At 42.6% G+C, this 15747-nt stretch overlaps 1 protein-coding gene across 50 annotated transcripts in view; it reads left to right on the top strand.

Moving 5' to 3' along the window:
• The window catches only part of SORBS1 (sorbin and SH3 domain containing 1), a 304285-nt gene that overhangs the window by 184171 nt on the left and 104367 nt on the right, over window positions 1-15747 (top strand). For 49 of the 50 annotated variants that reach the window (XM_053307082.1, XM_053307125.1, XM_053307131.1 and 46 more), the window contains 3 exons: window positions 4924-5071; window positions 7754-7783; window positions 12448-12611. In XM_053307082.1, the coding sequence (XP_053163057.1) occupies window positions 4924-5071; window positions 7754-7783; window positions 12448-12611 (342 nt within the window). The remainder of the gene's footprint in view (window positions 1-4923; window positions 5072-7753; window positions 7784-12447; window positions 12612-15747) is intronic. The other variant, XM_053307085.1, reaches the window with a different exon arrangement.

Below are 15747 nucleotides of genomic sequence, written 5' to 3'. Positions count from 1 at the left end.
CCCATTAGGCACTACCACCCCACCCCACTCTTTTTGCCCAGATCCCATGCTATGCCCCTGAACTGCCCCAAAGTCACTAAAACTTCAAAAAATCCCCCCAAATGAACCATGAACCGAATCACCCGAATTTTTCAGGCCCGAAATTCGGGTGATTCGGCTCGGGCCTGAAAAATATCGGGGGACATCGGGGGTGATTCAGTTCAGCCCCGAATCACCCGAAATTGCTCGTTTCGGGCACAGATCGTTCTGTGCCCGAAATTTGTTGCACATCCCTATCCTCAATCACAATACATCGTAGCTGGGGCTGATGGGAGTTATAGTTCAGCAACGTCTGGAGGCTCCCAGTTTGGGAACTACTGCCTTAGACTATTCCAGTGGATGTATAAATAACATGTTGATTTTGCCAGTTTCTTAGGGCTGCCTTTTATGTAATGGTTTGGTATTTGCAGATCTACACTCATTTTTGAAGATGCATCTGCCATTGTATTATAGAACTCCAGTTTATTTTTTGGCTTTGTACACTCCTCTGATAGAAGCTAGGAAAACATAGTATAAGAAGTAGCCCTTGTACCTTGAGTGAGAGATAAGGTAGGCATAGGCAACATCGATAGTTGGCATTTAGCATTCAGACTGCATGGAATATGGGGCCATACTTCATATTCTATAAATGCCAGTTTCTAGGGAAACCAATAAGGGATGCATTAAAATTAAAAGTAGAGAGATCTATAATCACTTAATCATCTCTCAGGAACCTGCAAGCATCTATCACTGGGCTAGTTATTAAATCTCCTGCTTCTCCCGTTTAAGATACTTAATAAGAGACAGCAAGACTAGTTGCATGCTTATTTCTCATTCCACAGTGAGCCCTCATTAGGCTAGAACGTCTACAACATTTTGTTGCTTGCTTGTTTGTTTATTTATAACCCAATATCATCAAATGTGTTTTGAGATGGCTTACAATTCATCAATCAAGAAAAATATCAAAACACTAAAAAAAATCCCCACCAACAACCCTGTGAAGTAGGTTAGGCTGAGAGAGAAGTGACTGGCCCAGAGTCACCCAGCAAGTCCTGGCTGCCACATTTTGCACCGATTGTAGTTTCTGGACTACAGGTGAAACTCGGAAAATTAGAATATTGTGCAAAAGTCCATTAGTTTCAGTAATGCAAATTAAAAGGTGAAACTGATATATGAGACAGACGCATTACATGCAAAGCGAGATAAGTCAAGCCTTAATTTGTTATAATTGTGATGATCATGGCGTACAGCTCATGAAAACCCCAAATCCACAATCTCAGAAAAATTAGAATATTACATGGAACCAAGAAGACAAGGATTGAAGAATAGAACAATATCGGACCTCTGAAAAGTATAAGCATGCATAAGTATTCAGTACTTGGTTTGGGCCCCTTTTGCAGCAATTACTGCCTCAATGCGGCGTGGCATGGATGCTATCAGCCTGTGGCACTGATGAGGGATTATGGAAGACCAGGATGCTTCATTAGCGGCCTTCAGCAATTCTGCATTGTTTGGTCTCATGTCTCTCATCCTTCTCTTGGCAATGCCCCATAGATTCTCTATGGGGTCAGGTCAGGCGAGTTTGCTGGCCAGTCAAGCACAGTACACTGTATACTTTTCAGAGGTCCGATATTGTTCTATTCTTCAGTCCTTGTCTTCTTGGTTCCATGTAATATTCTAATTTTCTGAGATTGTGGATTTGGGGTTTTCATGAGCTGTACGCCATGATCATCACAATTATAACAAATTAAGGCTTGACTTATCTCGCTTTGCATGTAATGCGTCTGTCTCATATATCAGTTTCACCTTTTAATTTGCATTACTGAAATTAATGGACTTTTGCACAATATTCTAATTTTCTGAGTTTCACCTGTACATTTAGAGGCAGCCCCACATAGAGCTCATTACAGTAATCGAGTCTGGAGGTTACTGGCATGTCCCTCATGATTTCCCTGTTGATCCTAGATTGTGAAGAAATATGAGAGTGTGTTAATTGAGCCCAAGACATTTTGAGCTTTATGGATCAAAACGGACAGCGTCAATTGTTCTTAGAGTCTCCACTGGCTTGCTGTTGTCTTCTAAGAGTTATTCAAGGTGGTGCTTTTTAATTTAAAAAGTCTGAGGCTTGGCTTGGTCAGTACAACCAAGTTTTTCCTGAAGAAAATGCCCCCCATAGAGTCATGATGGACAAAATTTTATTATATATAAGGAGTCAAACCCTGGGGTCATCTAGTCCAGTACTGGCAATAGCTATCCCAGGATTTCCACTTGTCAGAGTAAGGAACTCTGATATGCTTCTGTATGCAAATTGTGTGCTCTGTAACTGAGCTGTTGTCCTGTAAAACACATGAAAGTCTCTTAGTCTAAGTCAGAAGAGTGATCTGTCTAGTCCAGTACTTTCTACTTTCATTGGCAGTAACTCTTCAAGGCCTCAGGCAAAGTTCTTTCCCAGCCTGACGGCTTAAGAGACTTTTATCTGAAAGTGCCACAAATTTATCTGAAAGTGCCACCAATTGAATGTGGGGCCTTCTACATACAATGCATGTGCTGAGTTACAGTGCTCTACTAAACTATGATACTCAAGATTCAAGATTAAAACATGTTTAGAGGATGAATGATCATTGCTAGTTCTGAATCTGAGGCCAAATTACATGTGATGTTTGAAGTTTTATTAGTCCTGATGGGCTTAGTTTTTCTTCAGTTAATAGTGGCAAGTACAGACTCATAGGATCAGGATCAAAGTGGATGGTAGGGGGGCTTTAACTTCCCACCACCACCAGGTTTGCTACAATAGTGGCTATAGCTGGATTTGGTGGTGGTGGTGGACTGTGGATTGGAACTATGGTGGGAGTAAGGTTAAAACCCTCCACCTAATCCCCTGTCCAGCTACAATTGACTAAAGAAAAACTAAGCCTATCAGGACTAATAATATTTACACATAATGCATAGTTTGGCCCTGAGAGATGCTCAAAGCTTTCCTCCCAGACTGAATTGATTGAAACTAGTCTTCTGGACAGTTCTGTGACCTGAAAGTCGAGGCACAAGAATGACTGTAGGAATATCTCAGAACTAAGTGACTAAGGATGAACCATGTCAGCAACAGGCATCCACACTCATCTTTCCCAGATCTCTGGTTGCAAGTTATGTCAGTCTATATGATTTCATTCTTATCTGGATCCAGCTTCAGTTGGATTTCCTGCCTTAAGTTTCAAACATTGTAGAAGAACAAAGTTGGAAGGATGAGAGACAGAGCTGCATGTGGCATCTCTCTCCAAATCTCTACAAGATTTCCCTGAGGGCTCTCATAGTGATGAAGAGCATGTGAGACAAGATGGTGGTCATTTGAACATGCTGTTGCATTTTTGATAACCTCTTTCTGTCTCAGGAGGCCCTGCCCCCAAATATGAGCGCATTGAATAGGAATTTCATGTGCTCCTGATTCAATACTGTAACATTAAACAGGAAGTGCAAGAAATATGCATTCACTATTGGAAAAGAAACAGATTCAGTTAGTTTATGACATTTTCTATCCCCCATCTATCCAAGGAACCTGGGGCAGCATACATGATGCCACTATTGTTGCAACAACTCTGTGAAGTTAGAGCAGAGATAGTGATGGGCTGAAGAATGTGTGTGTGCACCTTCTTAGTCCAAGCCAAACAATCTACATTTGGTCTATACCATACTGGCTTTCTTTTACAGGAGAACCCAGCATAGGAAAATTGTGTATTGATTCATTCTTCTTGTCTTTCCCCAGTACTAGTCCCTGTAATTGTTCAACTGCCATGCAGATAAGCAGGGAGCCAGCATAAAAGGTGTGAACAGTGTGGCTCAGATATACATTGGATGTGTATCCAATCCCCCTTCAACACGGCTTCCAGAATGTCCTTGTTCTCTGCCACTAACCAGCTAGAATATGAATACAACGAATATATACCACTTTTCAACAAAAGTTCCCAAAGCGGTTTACATCGACATAAACAAATAAATAAAATGGCTCCCTGTCCCCAAAGGGCTGACAATGTAAAGAAAGAAACATAAGATAGACACCAGCAACAGCCATGGGAGGGATGCTGTGCTGGGGATGGACAGGACCAGTTCTCTCCATGCTCAATAAAGAGAATCACCACTTTTAAAAAGTTGCCTCCTTGGTCAGTTAGCAGGAGTCTCTGATAACCTGGAAGTTTCAGGGCCAGCTCGTAACTTAAAACTTTGTACTTGCTCACTTTTTACTCGATTGCATAAATATTCCATCACAATGTTAGTCTCAGTGAAAGCAATTGCATAAATTAATGGGATCAGCAAATGGCTGGGGTTGGCCAGTCTTTACTTGCTCCCTCGGGCTGTGCTGCTTTACCTTCCTCTCTCTCGGGTCCCTCCTGATTCCACTCCTCCACCTGTTTTTCACATAGTTCTGATTTCACTGGCGTCCTTCTGTCTAACAGCTTATGAATGACGGTGCTAAACTTATTTTCCTTCATCAAGTCATCAGTAATCAGGTTTCATTTGGGAATCGCATGTGATTTGCATGCCTGATGGCTTGCTGTGAAAGGAATTCCTCTGTTTAGAAAGGAACGTGTGCAAGCACATTCATCTCTCTCTCTTTCCATATCCCTATACCCAGAGCAGCTCATTCCTGCCACCAAGTGTATGTCATGTATACACAACTCAGTTCAGTGGCACTTCTGGCTTGAGTGAAGTCCAGCACAAGGAATTTCGTTAGATGTTTTTTCCTTTGTGTGTGCTAATAGCAATAAGCCAGATGCTGTGTCAGAGCAGCTTTTAGTGCTTTCGCATTATACTAAACCTTTCTCTAGTCTGTCGGTTCTTCATTGCAAAGTGGCTAACCTCCAGAAACCCCCTGGGGTTAAGGCAATAATGGCATATAAACCTTCCTTGTTTCAGGATCTCTGTCCTCTGCTAAATGAAGCCCCCAGACCCAGCAGTGGCACCGAATGCTATGGTTCCTTAACGTTCTCCAGCAAACCTTCCTCTGCTTATCCCTCCACTACAATCGTCAATCCTACCATTGTCCTTTTGCAGCACAACAGAGGTAAGGAGAGAGGTATTGCCTCAGCCTTTCTCAGCTTATTTTTGCTAGGGCCATTATATCAATAGGTTGCTGCTGTGATAAGGAGTGGGGTGTCTGGGGGAGGGACAATCCATGGTCCCCCAAAGTAGCACTACAATGCACTAAAAGAGGAGTGAGGCTGCACCTTCTTTGGTTTATGGAAGCAGAGGACTTGGTGGGGTCTGTCACTTAGCCATATGGGAGAAGAAAGCCCTTTCCTCTCTGTGTAGCCCTTGCCGCTTCTGTCTCCCAGCAGCAGCACTTTCAGGTTCCACAAGTGCCACTGGGGGTAATCTATAGGCAGTGCTGTTCTGTCAAAGACTTAATTGGGTATTGGGCGGGAGGCACAGAGCCCAGACTGGAGTAACACTCTGCAACAGAGATTCTAGCCCTGACACAGAGACCAGGCTGTGTGAGTAAGGGAAAAGATTGCCCTTGATGCACTGTAGCTGGGCCTGTTTCTTTCATGCCCAGCTTATCTCCCTGGAGGCAAGCCAGCTGTACAGGTTCATGGAGACTGGGGAAAGAAAGAGAACTTCTCTCACAAGTGTACTCTGTAGCAAAATTGCCACTATCCAAGTTGCTGCAGCTGTGTGAGAGAGGAGTACATTTGGGCCTGGAGATTTATTCTATACTCTTTGGGGATGAAAAGGTGAGCCTGAAGGAAGCAGCATTTGATCATAACATCATCAGTCAATTATTTCTCCAAATCCTGAATCACCTTCTGTGCCTTTTGAACTCCAGTTTGCCAACGATGTTCAGCTACTGCAGGAAAGCTGATATTGCAGGAAAGCAGTATTAATATGGGAGTGCAGCTCTTGACGTGATGGGGGCACCTTGCATACTAATCCTAGCAGGAAATGAGCAGGAACCATAGCCTGTTCTGGTTAATTCATGCCTTCTGTGAATCCTATGTCAATTAATGTTATAGGATTTAACTTGTTTAATGTATACATACGCTGCCTTTTAAAAGTGCAGCTCTTCACAACATAGTAAACATTTAAACAGTAACATAATAAAAATAATATGCAGTCGATAAAAACAAAACACAGAAAAAACAACAAGTATCCCCAGTTAAAGCCAGCAGAATTAATCAGTTAAAAGCCAGGCAATGTTAAAACATTTTCAGAGGAAGAACTGCTACTTGTCAGAAATACATGAGGTACGTCCTGTAAGGTAAATATGACTCTCCCTTTAGCTGAAGAGGAACCCATCTTTTGCCTTGAAAAAGACTCTAAAATGGTTGGATTCCCTGGATGATGATGAATATTCTGGGCCAGTGGCTGGCACCAAATCTATTGTATGGTCTGCATGTTGTTCAGTATATACACCATTTTGTGGATGTGCCAGTCAAATGCTGTACTTGACTTTAGAACTATTAATCAGGTCTGATACAGAAGCTCGTATTGATCCACCTTTAAAGCTCAGTCGTCAAGTAAGCTGCTACAGAGACATCCTCATTCATTTTGAGTTTCCCCTTCCCTTTTATTAAGGAACTATGAACATTTTTTTCAGGAACGTAATTCCAGTAAAGTATTAACGGAGGACCTTGGTTTCTCCATATTGGCCGATGTCGGGAGGAATCCTCCTCCTTTTTCTTTTTCTTTTTAAACTAGTGTCATGCTGATGGAGAGTTGAGGGCATGTGACCAGGCTATATCAGAAAGCTCTCTATACTAATAGAATGTGTTGCCTGCTTACACTAAAAACGCAAATATTTGGAGCAATAAATGTGTCAGAGACTTGATGAGTGTCATGCCTTGTTTGGACCTATGAGCATCAAAACGTCATTGTTTGAATTTTGCCTTTTCATGAACCCACTAGGCTATCTTAGGCAACTCATGCTCTCTCTGCTTCAATTTCCTGTCTAAAATATGAGGATTACCCTATTGTGACCTGCCTTACAGGGTTGATGTAAGGATTGTGACAAGATAATGTCTGTGAAGTGCTTTGAATACTCTAAACCTAAATGCTGATATATACTGCTGTTTTCTAAATAGTGACTGACGATGCTGCACAACTCAACGTCAGCACTTCCAACTCACCGGGACAGCTGCAGGCATGAAAGCCAGCCTTGATGGTGTTGCAAAAGAGTGCAGTTGCACAGCTACTTAAAGCAGTGTGCGGGCATTTGTGTCACATTACTCTCATTGGAAACAGTGGGAGTAGTGTAATGCAAGTGCTTGCATTAAGTAGCTGCCCAAGAACTCATTTGCATTGTGTAGCATGTCAGGCAGTGCCCATTATGTTGTTTTGAGAATGTGTGTGTGTGTGTGTGTGTGTGTGTGTGTATGTATGTATGTATGTATATTTATTTATTTATTTATTTATTTATTTGTCTGAGTCAACTATGCAAACATGTTTGTTTTATCTAGCGCGTGTGTATACACACACACACACACCCTGATATAGGCACACATATGTTACTCACTCTTATTGTGTTGATCATTAGAGATGTTGTCCAGTGCTGCAATTTTGAAGGAACTAGAAGTGTGTTGACTTTGATGGAAATAACATGAGGGGTGGGATTAAAGGAGCCCTTCAAGCCCATGACACTGTGTGCAGCATGTGTGTTTCATGCCTGTCAAGATCACCACAAGAGCTGAAGGCATTTGCCACCTTGGTGCCTCACCCACTTATTTGTCTGTTTTCTCCTCTACCACAGAACAGCAAAAAAGGCTTAGTAGCCTAGCAGGTATGATGCCCATAGTATTGCCATACCCTTCCTGCTGCTTCTGCTGCTTTTCCTGTTGTTGTTGCTGCTTTTGTTGCTACATTCACTCAAGAAAGGCACTGCTTTCTTCTCTAGCAGAGTACCTTTAGTAAATCCATGTGAAGAGCTGCAACTGACTGGAGGAAGTAGTCATTTCGGTGACTGCTGGAGGATTTATATTAGCTTTCTCTTAAAAGATTCCTTGGTAAGACTTGACAGTTCCTCGGTGCCTTGTAATAAAAAAAGGGCTTAAGGTGTCAATACATGTGCACGCGCACATACACACACACACACCTGCTCTGTCCAGCCTCACTAACAATTTGTACACACATCTTAGCACAGCATTCCCCAGCTCATAGTTGGTCTGTGTCAATTCCTGGGCAGGGCTCTTAACTTGGAGCTAAGGTGTCCTTATGTACATTCATATATAAATAAATCCAATCTTTAGGAAGAAAAATTGAAGCTGCTTCTGCTCGACACTAAATTGGAAACTAATGTAGGGCTGTTTTTCACAGCAAAGGAGCAACTGCATTTATTGATGGATAGGTTGTATTTACTGGATTGCTAACAGGCAGGATTGCAAACTTCCCCCCACTGCGGGACTCCTTTACCATGAACAAATTTTTTGACAAGAAGAAATCCAGCAGGTAAACTTTTTACTTTTGAAACTTCTGATTTGTCTCACAGCTGTGAAAGGTCCTGCCAACCAACTGGCCTGTTCTCTTTACCAGCAGCTATCTTTTATAATGCTGGTTCAATAGCTAGGTTTGCTCCCCCACTTCCTTCTCCCATCAGAAGTGCCATCCTGGATCGGACCAAAAGTCCATCTAGTCCAGTATACTGCTAACCACTCAACAATTAATCAGATGTCTAGAGCTTAATCTTGTCACTTCTATTTGTCTCCACATTTTTTTCAGATGTCCTTCCTAAATAAATAAATGAAATCATTGCAGGAACAGATATTTGTCCTCTGCTGTGAAGACATATACAAATCATTCATTCAGTTTCTCCGTAGTCTCCCTATACTCTTTTTAGAATTCCTTTCAAACCTTAGTTATCTAACTGTCTAGCTGTCTTCCCTGGCCAATTTTCCTGTTTCACAATGCAATTTATTTTAATTGTTGGTCTTAATGTTTTTAGCAATGTGCTCATCAAATTCTTGTTTTCTTTTGCTATCATTAACTTCCTCTCCCACCCCACTCTAGAGTTTGTGCTCCTTTCTGTTCTCCTCATTTAGGCATGACTTCCATTTTATTTGAAAGGAGCCTTCTTTATAGCTCCCTTGACTCTTTGTTAACCACACTTGTGACTTTTTGGACTCTTTGGTCCTTTTCTACTCTTTGTTATATATTTGCGCTGACCAATATCTTTTTAACAAAACTCACTCATTTTTGAGAGATATTGAGGCTATTCACACAAACGTGCAAAACCAGGTTAAGAGATCCCAGTATTGCACATGCGTGTGAACCGCCGGAATTGTGCCGATCCTGGTGGCTCCATGGCGGAAAATCCGCCTAAATAGCCACCCTGTAATCGTGTGAAATCATTTTGGGGGGGATCGTGTGGCAGTGGCTGCCATATTGTGGGGAGCCTGGGGAGGGGAGGGGGGATCCCCGTGATGCACCACGCACTCGCACAGTGCATCATGGTAATTCCGGGGGGCATAGATGGCACAGTGCAGCCCCTGACCCTCCCTGCTGCCTTGGCAAGCGGGTAATCATCTGGGCGCACTGAGAGTGTGCCTAGCAACGCTGCTGCCATTGTCTGTGGGAAAGGTAAGCTTAACCTGCCTTCCCTGCAGACCACCCTCTAGCCCTTCTCATAGATTGTGAGAAGAGGCCTATCATCTTTTGCATTCAACGATGACCATGTTAGATTTCCTTGGCAATTTTTCATTTACATCTCATATGAAGTCCTCAGAATTTGATCCAGGCCACTTTCCTTCTTGTTGGCTTCATGATGAATTGTTCCAAGGCATACTTGGTATCTAGAAATGTCCTTTCTTTGTTGTAATCTAAACTTATGTTTACTTAGTTGAGGTGTGAGTTGTTGGACACCCATTACTACAGCACTTTCCTCTTTTTGGCTGCCTCTCTGGTTTCTTTCTCCATGTCAAGATCAACTCAAGCATTTTGGTCAGGGGGAAGGAACATAATACATCTCCATTACTAATTAGGAGATAAGTTAGGAAAGCGTTCTTTACAATATTATTGGCTAGTTCCTGTCACTGGAAGAAGATCACAGTGGCAGTGAACCTCCAACCTATGTCAGTGTTGTTCATTGCAAGGCCTTAAAGCCAGTGGTGACTCCCATCGGCCCTAAGTGTGGCTCCCTGATTAATTGTTTATTTGGCCTGTGAGAAGTTTTAGCTGAATCTGAACACAGCCCCCTGGCACTTTAGAGGAGCTACCATTCCCTCTCTGCAGTGCTGTGCTGTGCCCAGCACTAGTGGGGCTCCTTTAAAGAAAACTCAGCAGTAGTGAGTATAGAAGGACTATAGTTCCCAGCACTCGGTGAGTGCCTTCCAAGATGATGGCACTGGGGCTTGACAGGGCTCCATTTTTCTTACAGGGATCCCCTTGGCACTGGGAAAAGGAGAATTGTGGTGGGAAACAACTCTCTCACTGAAGAATTTTTGGCAAAATGACCCCCACCTGACAAAAAGTGAAGGTTACTGACCTTTAAGCACAGGTGTTAAGCTAGCAATATTTTGTGTTTATGTTCGTCTGTCTGAAGAAGTGCTAGTCACAAACACCTCCATTCTGGTTTCTCCTGCACACATGCAGGGTCAGCAGGAAAGACCCCCTGGAAGACTTCAGCTATATGTAACTGTGTTTGGTTTTTAATGAACCACTCTCTCTCCTCCCCCCCCCGGTAATTTATTTATAACATGTGCCCTCTTCCAGTGAGAGAACTGCTGCCTCTTTGCTGCTGTTGTAGTAGCAAAAGCAGCCAAAAAAGAAAGCAAAAGAAAAGACAGAAAGAATTCCGTCTTGTGCATTTAAAATTTTTTTTGCAAATCTGCATTTCAGAAATTGCAATGCAGAATATGCGCAATTTCTGCAAAGATCCTATATTGCCTGGAATTCCCTTTGAAACTTGAAACTCTCCCATATCCTGCAGGATCAGATTCCAGTTTTTGTTTGTTGCTTTTACATTTCTTTGGCTTCTCCCAAGCCCTCTTCTGCTAGGTGTGCCTGCTAGTTAATACACTGTGTCTTCAGTGTAAGAAATTCAAGGGCAAAAGTTCACTCAGTGAGTGATTTCCTTTCCTCCAAGGTGTTTCCCTTTTAAGATCAAAAACTCTTGTTCCCCCACCCACCCATGGAAGATTTTTTACCAACAAAATAATTGTGTTTATATGGTCTTGGTTACTTTGCTAAGTCATTTGTATAGTACTGATTTCTTTGCATCCCCAGAATTCTCAAATATAAGATAGTTATATGTTCAGCTTCTAAAGAAATTAAACACATCATCACTGCTCCAGGGAACAGTGAGAGTGCTCACAAAGTCCTTTGTAACTAAAGGCACAAGGAAGCTGTGCTTCGGAAACTGTGCTTTGCCTCTCTTTGGAATAGAAGCATCTTATTAAAAGGTAGTCAAAATGCTGCAACAAGCCTGCTCCTGTTTATACATTACATGGATATTATGATGCTCAATCCAGGGCAAATTCTATTTATTTTACTACTTCTGTCTAGGTATCTCTGATTCCAGAACTGAGGTAGCACTCTCCACATGTAAAACTACTATTTCTTTCCTTGGTTTGCATTTAAAAAGTTTCCTAAGTGCTCCATAAAAAGTATTGTGATGAATTTAGAAGAGAGGTATGGCAGAAGGAGCAGAATTGGAGCATCTTTCCTTACCAGCGTCAACAATTTTCAAGACATGCCCTTCACCAGTCAGTCATGAAGGCAAGAATATCACGTTCAAAACATGAATCAATCATTATTCATGTAAGTGGCTCTAGACTGGATTTGCTCTGGGTACTCTGTGAATGATTCTGGCTCCTTTTGCATGAGCCTTGCCCTCACTACTTAAATCTTCTGTCCACAGCCATACAGTTCTGGGAGCTACAGCGGTGTGCATGGTTTTAACAATTGTTCCTCTGTCTTTTTCCAGTGCATGCTATTCTGTGATACCAGAGTTACTGTTACTTGGCAATCCTCTGATGAGGCAAGCTGTAAAGTCTTGCATCCTTTTCACCCCTGAAATTCTTCAGGATAAATTTGTCAGAGATGGAGTTTGAGAGATGTCCCCATTGTAACCCTGTTTTATGTATTTAATTCATTTATACCCCACTTCTAAATTAATCATATGAAAGTGGCTTTCAGCATATGTAATAAACACATTGTGCATTATTTATGTCAAGCTAGCTAGCAAGCAGTGAGTTCTTTGCTAGACTGTGATGGCCATAGCTTAGTCTGGTTTGTGGATCAGTGAACAGAATGCTCAAGTCCCAGATTGCCTATGTGGGACTTAGTGGCACGTATTGTCCATTCCTTGTCTGTTCAGTCATATTGTAAATTCTGTTGCTGTTCTGAAACAGTCAGACTCATCAGCGTTTCACCAAGGTTTTGGAGTGATTGTTGGGTGTTCTGTGAAGGCGGTGAAAGTTAAAATGACAGACATCCTTCCTTTGTTTACAGAGCCTTTGCCAGATCTACCAATCTCTGGTAAAGTAGACTGTACACCTATCCAAGAAAAGGAAAATCAAAGTGAGAAACAAGAAATGGAGGAGCAGAAGAGAGTTGCTAAGAGTTCGCCATACATAGTTGATTCCTCGCTGGATGATGTAGGCATTCCACTAAGAGTAAGGAAATGAATCCCATTTTCACATTTCTTCAGTTCAGTTATGTTTTATTTCATGGTCTCTTTCATTTCAATCAGTTTCAGCATATAAATTCATGACATAATTCCACGAGTGACTGCATTTTGAATACTACAATGAACCACACAATAGCTAGATCATGTAAAATGTTATAAATTTAAATATCCTCAATGTTTCAAACATGTTTCTTGGAATGAGAATAAAAAGAGAAGTGATCCAAACATATTCATGTTTACTTAATACTGGTACAAGAAGTGCAAATTTATGAAGTTATGGTTTCCTATAGGGAAAATTGTTATTCCTTCCCCCCATGTTATGCATGGATTTATTACATTTATATCCCACTTTTGTTCCATGCTGGCTCGTAATTATGAGGTTCCCAAGCAGCCTCCTGTCAAGACCTCAACCTTAACTTCAGTGAGGTGGCCACAGACCATACCCTGGAACCACATGCTTTTGAAGGTTTCTTCCATTCCTCCTCTGACCACCAAGAGTTGCATCACTGAGAATGATGATTGGTAGTCTGGATATATACATATATTTTATAAATATACATCTTTTAAATGTATAACAGCATGTTGGAAGACATGAGCCCTCTTCAGATGTTATCAGTGCAAGCAGCACTCAGGCTTACAGTGGTGAAAGAGAGAAGGAAGTCCCACCCTGCCGCTGTCACTCACCCCCTCCCTCCCACTTACAGCACTGTTTGTCTAAAGGGGGAGGTGCTGTAAGCATGTTCACTGGCAATTCCGTGAGCTGCAACCTTGATCGATCGAGGTTGCAGCTCACAAAATTGCCAGTGAACACACTTACAGTGCCTCCCCCTTCAGACAAATAGTTCTGTAAGTGTGTTTGTCGGGCAGGAAGGGGTGAGTGACAGTCGGGTGGTGGGAGATAGAGAGGAAGCTCTCTATTTCCCTGCTGTAAGTGTGAGTGCTGCTTGTGCTGATAATGTCCAAAGAGGTCTATGGAGTTCCATCTAATGTTTCTGTGTCAGATGAGCTGGTAGATGGGTTCACATGGATTGGTTTGGGCCTTACTCTAAGTCTAAGCCATATTTGGAGTTAGATAGGAAATTTGTCCAGTTTGGACTGGCTATGGCTAGAGGTCAATGCTACCAGCATTTTGCCTTTCCGGTGGTGTATTGTTTGGTTCTCTTGCTTAATTGTTTAAGGTTTAGGCAATGGAATTATTTACTTTGCAATTCTCTCTGCTTTCTTCCACACTATAGTTTTGATACGAGGCTGATAGTGAATTGTCTTTCCTTTTCTTATTGGCTGGCAACATATTCTATGGCAGGGGTTTCCAACCTTGAGTCTCCAGATGTTGTAGGACTACAACACCATCATCTCCAGCCATTTATCTAATGATTGGGAATTATGGGAGTTATAGTCCAATAATATCTGGGGACCCAAAGTTAGGAATACCTATTCTATGGGGGGGGTGTGGGGGGGTGGGGGGGTGGTCTGAATGCACACCCCCATTTGGTAGTTTATGTATGAACATAACTTTGTTCAAATGTTGTGGGCCCATTCCACCAATTAACATTATTTACTTTTTAAGGAGTATTGGGAAAGCAATTGCGTTATCCACTATAAAATATATTTAAGATGAAGGAAAAGGTAGATATGGTGACACACTATATAATTAATTTTCTTTTTAAAAAGATATTTGGTTGTATTGGAGGGGGTCTTTAACCCTTCACCCCTACCATGGTTCCAAATAGTAGCTTCTCCATAGTTATTTCCCATGGCACCAATGGAAACTTCCCTAGAGGAAATAGCAGTTACAGGAGGCATATTCCAGATTGGAACTGCAGCAAGGGCAAAGAGCCCTTTGTCCTCCCTCCCATGCCACTATTCCAATCCAAATCCCACCCCCACATTTAATAGATAAATAAATAAAGCCAAGCACACAAAGGCCAAACTAAACATTTACCATAGTTTGGCTCTCAGTGCACAGAGTGGAAGGGAATATGTTCTCCTCTTTAAAAAGGGTCAAGTAAAAGAACACACAGAGAGAGAAAACTTAAACATCATTCTAACTGCCCATAAGGATGTGCACAAAGTGCAGCGGTGAGTGGGCACTTTAAACGGAGGTAGGAAGGCCTTGCCTGCCCCCCATTGCTCCGCTGCCACCCCCGCCGCACCAGCGTGCCACTGTCCATAACAGCCCTGCTGTCCGTTCTTACAAGTGACGCCATGTGGGGGCTTCTGTTTGGGAACAGGAAGATCTGGATTGAGATCTGTCGAGATCCATAAGAATGGGTTCTGCACCTGTGCAGGACCATCGTACCATGCTGCAGCTCATTGAGGTGACCAAGCCCCACCTCTACGCCTACAGCGTGCTATTTAAAAGCGGGCTGGGCACCATGTTATTCAGTTCTCACGGTGCTCTGTCTCCAGCTCCCACTCCGGTCAACTCTTCAGCCCCATCGATGACACCTGGTCGATGTCAGGAGTCTCCGTCGGTATTGATGCGTCTTCCATCGATACCAAGTGCACAAATTCTGATTTCAACCTTAAATACATCAGTACTGTCAGATTCGAGATTGGTGACCCCACGATGCCAAGCCCCAATACTGATGTTCGCTGTTTAAGACGAAGAAGACAGGGATGCAATATTGAATCCCACCACTACCCACACCTTGCTTTCTATACTAGATTCTAATTCAAGCACTCCTTCAACATCCATCTATGGTATTGCCTGCCTGGCACAGAACTCATAAGCCGTGGAAGGGGCACACTGGGAGCAAGCCCCTGGCTATCTGCCTGGCAGAAGTGGACCACATTTACAGGTGGGCAGGTGTGGCAGAGGCCCCAGCGGGTGGCCCTATGTTCCAACAACCCACAGGAAAGAGAGCAAGCTTGCTTCCATCATTATTGTGACAAAACTCTGAAATGTCAGCATCACCTGCAAGAAAGCTGTAATTGCCATGGGTCAATGGCAGGTGTCAGTTCTTCTAGTTTAGCTGCATTCTGGTCTGCTAATTGTGCTGAGGAGGAAGACAGCAAGACGGTTTATGCTTTGTAAGAGGGATTACACAGCAAAAAGTGTTGCCTCTGTCTCAGTCACAAAAGAAGCCAAGGAAAGGCACTCATGGTGTGTCATGGAGGAG

Source organism: Hemicordylus capensis, chromosome 3 (assembly GCF_027244095.1).
Source record: "Hemicordylus capensis ecotype Gifberg chromosome 3, rHemCap1.1.pri, whole genome shotgun sequence".
In the NCBI taxonomy this organism is placed as follows: Eukaryota; Metazoa; Chordata; class Lepidosauria; order Squamata; family Cordylidae; genus Hemicordylus; species Hemicordylus capensis.
This window is presented reverse-complemented; position numbering and strand designations above follow the sequence as displayed.